The following is a 5,237-nucleotide window of genomic DNA, read 5'->3' on the forward strand; positions in this document are numbered from 1 at the left end:
ATCCCAACACAGTTGGATATGGTGTGGTAAGATATGGACTTACACTCGAGAAGCACACTCCAGCTTGCCCCCATATACACATGCTTTCAACATATGCAATCTTCTCTACAGGGAGAAATGTCACACAGAGCATTCACTTTTCAGAACAGACTTCTGGGAAGACAACCCTGAACTACCACTAGGAGACTGACACACATCTGATTACTCAAACCAGTGACATTTTTTACCATTCTGTTAGGGTTTGGTAGGAGCTCCCACCATTCACATCAACATGGATAGGAAACAGATCAGTGAATGCAAACTTGCTGCATCTTTAGTAGGCTAGTGACTCTCTTCAGTTATCAGGATATACAAAAAACAGTCACTTTAAACAACTCTGGAATTTAAACAAGTTTAGATGATTTCATTTAAATTAAGCACTGAATTCATTAATAATAAATCAATGAATTTATTAAAAAAATAAAATAATGTAAAAAACCTAAATCTGACTTTCCTATTTAAGAACAGGAATTTCGTGTGAGGAATAAATCTAGTAATTCCAAAACTAAAATGACAGGAATGTCAAGGAACTTCATGTGCCCCTTAACAGTAAGAGATAATTAAAAGAAACAGTGGTCTTCCTCTAAGTCAGTAAGATCCTCTGAGATCAAGTAATCTCTCACCAAGACACAACCCTGTCAGAGATCGCTCAGGGTAAAGGCTGTAGACTGCAGCAGAGAGATGGGACTTAATCATGGTGACAGGTCTCTCTTCATGCCTCTTCAATCTCCATGTACGTATGGCAACTCCCTCCAAAACTGTTCAAGTGATCTTAGCCATTTTAGACTACCTAACTGTAACTCTAATATCCTCAGAGCAATCGTGTTCTGTGATATGGGTCATTACCATTCTTCTACTCAGAACTGACTGACAAAAATCTACCCAAACTTTTATTAAGTTAGTCCTTAAAGAAACCCCTCTAAATGCCTCCTAGAGGCCCACTACCCTGTTTTTTCCTATCCCCTCTCCAAAAGTATGTTTTGTTCTTTCCCGAGTACATTCTGCAAAATTATGCTAATTGATCTGCACAAATTGTAAGGGTATGCGCATTGAGTCAATGGTGTGAACAGGCTTTTTTTCCCCCTACACTGTCTGTGTATGTACACTCATTTATAGAAATCAATATCCTCTGTTTCTGTAGTTTCAGCTTAATTTCTGGAGCATTACACCTCTGACAGTGTAAAGAAATTAATCAATAAATCCAGATATCACTCAATTCTTTATTTCCCAACTCATTTTGCCTATACACCTATGATACTACTACTACTGAAAATAATAAAATTGCTGAGAATGTGTTAAAATCCAAGTTCAGTAAATCACATATGAATTCCAATTGCAAAGCTCACTTGAGAACAACATGAGTTACCTGTAGATATCATGTTTCACGCTTGCCCGGGTTTTCTGACTGGGGTTGTAATCTTCAGGTGGCATGTAGATAATGGTCCCTCCTTCTGGCAAAGAGGATTCACTTCGTGATTGGGACATGGATATGACACGCCATTTGGACATGCCAAAGTCTGCAATCTGGAAAGCACAAACCAGTTGTTCTGAGAAGAGAAACTAGATTTATCTGCTGACAGTTGTTAGAAATTCCTGAAATATGTCCTGAAGAAAGGGACAACCAAAGTCCTTAACTTGACCTACAAAAATATGTGGTTGTCCTAGCAACAGGAAACATCAGCTCCAGTTCAGGAAGCACTCCCAGCTCATGACTCATGCTCTCTCTATAGCACTGCCCTATTCTGTTTTTTAAGGAAGGACTCATATACTCTATGGATGGAGAATCTGTCCCATATGAAGAAAATCACTTTCTTGGGTTAAAAAATGCAAATAAAACCCCCATTGATTACTTCTAGTTCCCTGGTTGTGAAGAAAGCACAAGCTTAGTATAAATTGTAATAGCTCTACATAACTTAGCTTGCCAATATCCCAAGGTAATTCCTCTCACAGAAAAATTTTAGGGCACTTCACCACACTCCCAAAATGATGAACTATTAACCCCAAATTAATAAATTTGATATTCTGAAATTCTGTGCTGCAAAAAACTGCTGAATATTTTCTTCACTGTGCATTCTTGGGCCTTGTTCCTTCCTACAGGTTACAGTACATGTACATAAAGAATCAATTTACTTCAGTTTACATCCTCAGACATCCAGAAGTCAAGATGTCAAGACTAGGTTATTGGCTGATAGACAAACAGCCAGTAGAATACACTTGCTGGCTGAGCTGCAGAGATAAGCCTCTAGCTACCAGCTCTGCATTCTTCTGGCATCTGCATAAGAGCAAGAACATTTTCAACAAAGATGCTTGTGCAAGCACTGTGGCAACTCAGGTAACAGAAACAAGCTCTCTGAAGAGCATACAGTCAAAATCCACAATGAAAAGTAATTTTTTTTCTCTACAATTCACTCTATCAAGCCTTCCTCAGTGTAACTGGTCTTCATTCTTGCTCATTCAGTAGCTATGGGACAGCCAGAAGCACTCTATGAGTAGTGTTACTTTTATGCATATGCAGTACCTCTATTTGGCATGCACAATAATCTCCCCTGCATTTCCTGCCAGCTGTCCTAATTTAGAGAATCTTGCTTCACTAAAACCCTAAGGACACTCCTTGCAGGAGGCAGGGCAGGTATGCAATTGCTCCAGCAAAGCAACTATTTAGAAGCGATCAGGCAGAGCACCAGATCACACCAATGCTGTCAAGGATTAAAAAAAGAGTGGATAAAAAAATTACTTGGACCAGTTCCCTGATCAGGTTTATCAGGAATCTCGAGAGATGGCAGTACCAGCACAACTAAGTGGGAGGAGGTATGACCTGCTGAGGGTGTGAGTGGAGACAGAGCCACGTGAGGCACTTTGCTGCCAAGAAAAACTTCTGTGCAGTGGAAAAAGCAGAAATCAGCACTGGATCTTTGATCTTGGCTCAAAAGATTCATCTCATGGTAACAACCAAAACATTCACCATTCAAGTATAAATTCTGCGAAAAATATCTCTTATTTCCATTTACTTGGCTGGTATAGTATATATACCAAATGGGGGTATTAACATTTGAATTTGATGTACTGTCCTGCATAAGTAACTTCTCTGAGCACCTCAGACAGGAACACTATTTTCTTCTCAGAAAGAGCCAGATGTAGCTACCCTTGGAAGGCTGATATACAAGAGCATCACTACTATTGACTATCAGCTACTGCTATAGCAGAAACAGCCCAAATTCTGTCTTTCTGGTGAGATAGATAAAATCCACACTTGAGCAGCATAAGAGTTTTCAAACGAAAATCTCAGAAGTTCTGTCTGCAAGGATAGAAGAAAACATCTGGCACACAGTAACATCCTCTTTGTACAACCACAACTTCATTCTTCCTCCTCTTCAGTAATTAAAACACTTTCACTCATTCTGAATCCTGACGAACATAAGAAATAACTCTACCTTGACATGAAACTCATCATCCAGCAAAATGTTCTGGGTTTTTAAGTCATGGTGCAGCAATGGAGGATTCATGTTGTGCAAATAGTTTACTCCCAAAGCAATTTCATAAAGAATACGGAATCTCAGGCACCAGGGAATGTCAGGATATACATCTTTCTGTCAAGATAAAACCATAAAACCAGCATAAAATCCTCCATTCTAATCTAACAGCACAGCACAAAGACTTATTTTATAGAAGGATGTGACTTGGGCAACCAGTCATCTTTTCAAACATACATTACATGAACTCCTTAAAAATTGTAATTGAGCATTAGGACTAGTTAGCTGCTAAAACAAATATATACATATTAATCATGCAGTGTTATGTTTCCATTCCCTAGCATTCACATAATAGTTCATGGCTGCTATACGTGATGTAGAACATTTACTACAGTACTTATATATATGGAACTATGAATTACAGATGAACTTCTGCATGAAACTTGCAACCCACAGATTATGGATACTACACAAAGGAAGGCAAGAATCATATCTTCGACTGACATTGGGAAAAAAAAAGCTGTGCTGAAACTAAGCACAAAACACCTCCTTTATAAATACTAACACATCAAGAAAAAGGCAGTAAAACTCAACTGAAATCTGAAAAGTTATATTGACACTAATGCCTTCATGAACAACACATGGATGAGCACTCTAAGGAACAAAATATGTATTGATTAAAGGTGCAAAAGAGACTGCAGTGCTGTTGAGACATAACTGCAGTAGCGTTACAGTAGCAACAGATGTTGCTAATGGAAGCAGCTGAGATTTCAGCACAGGAGAACTTAGAGTAAGACCTGGTAGAAATATCCTTATTTGCTTAGACTAGCAATATTTGGCTTTTATAAACTAAAGTCAAAATACTCAATTTATTTTTCAGAAATATGCAAATTCAGGAAAACCCTTCAGTATTTATAGTGGCAATAATTCTGAAATCCAGGCTGAAGCAAGCATTTCAGCATCTAATTACAGAACAAAGATTTTTAAAGTGACTGTATAATAATTCAACATAAGGCTATTTATAGGTCACGACACTAAAAGAAAAAGTCTAATAAAACTTAAGTCTGCTGAGTTTGGTTGTCTTTCCGACATACAGAAATTCTATCTGAGCACCAAAAACTACTTGTGATAATGAGTGTCTTTTAATGTGAATTATTAAAAATACACTTTACTATAATAATTAAGTATACAAATCATAATCTATTTGAGGGAGCCAGGTATCATATTTAAAGACTGTAAGCAGACTTACCCCATGTAATAGCTGGTTTAATGACCCATTTGTCATGTATTCAGTCACTATCCCCAGAAATTCAGGCTCGTTGCAAATTCCCAAAATTGGCAGAATGTAACTAAACCTGGCTTTGTGCAATATCTCGGCTTCTTTCAGGAGGTGGTCTCTATCACTTAAAAGAAAACAAGCAAACAAACAAAAAACATTACCACACCAATACTAGGAAACTCAAAGTAAACCTTGGGTTCACTATATTCTCTCTGCCAGTTATATACCATTTAAGACTGACCCTTTGGATGTGAGCTGGTCTGATTCAGAAGTAATATGGCTGTGCTGGGGCACAGCTGCATGAAAACCAGGGCTATGCCCACCACGGTTTGTTCAGCACAATGTGGTGATAATGTGCTACACAGCTCCTGGGTGAGAGCTGGCTCGTATCCCTCAGACTCAGGGCACACCCTGAAGAGCTCACAGCAGCCCGCACCCATTGGTGTGGA

At 38.5% G+C, this 5,237-nt stretch overlaps 1 protein-coding gene across 1 annotated transcript in view; it reads right to left on the reverse strand.

The window, feature by feature from the left end:
• The window catches only part of RIPK2 (receptor-interacting serine-threonine kinase 2), a 15,228-nt gene extending 10,320 nt beyond the window's left edge, over positions 1–4,908 (reverse strand). Inside the window, exons 1-3 of the mRNA XM_009082141.1 lie at positions 4,759–4,908; positions 3,471–3,626; positions 1,406–1,563 (exon numbers count right to left, since the gene is read on the reverse strand). Of these exons, the coding sequence (XP_009080389.1) occupies positions 1,406–1,563; positions 3,471–3,626; positions 4,759–4,794 (350 nt within the window). The 5' untranslated portion in view covers positions 4,795–4,908. The remainder of the gene's footprint in view (positions 1–1,405; positions 1,564–3,470; positions 3,627–4,758) is intronic.
• Positions 4,909–5,237: the final 329 nt, after the last annotated feature.

Source organism: Acanthisitta chloris, unplaced genomic scaffold, assembly GCF_000695815.1.
Source record: "Acanthisitta chloris isolate BGI_N310 unplaced genomic scaffold, ASM69581v1 scaffold23609, whole genome shotgun sequence".
Lineage (NCBI taxonomy): Eukaryota > Metazoa > Chordata > Aves > Passeriformes > Acanthisittidae > Acanthisitta > Acanthisitta chloris.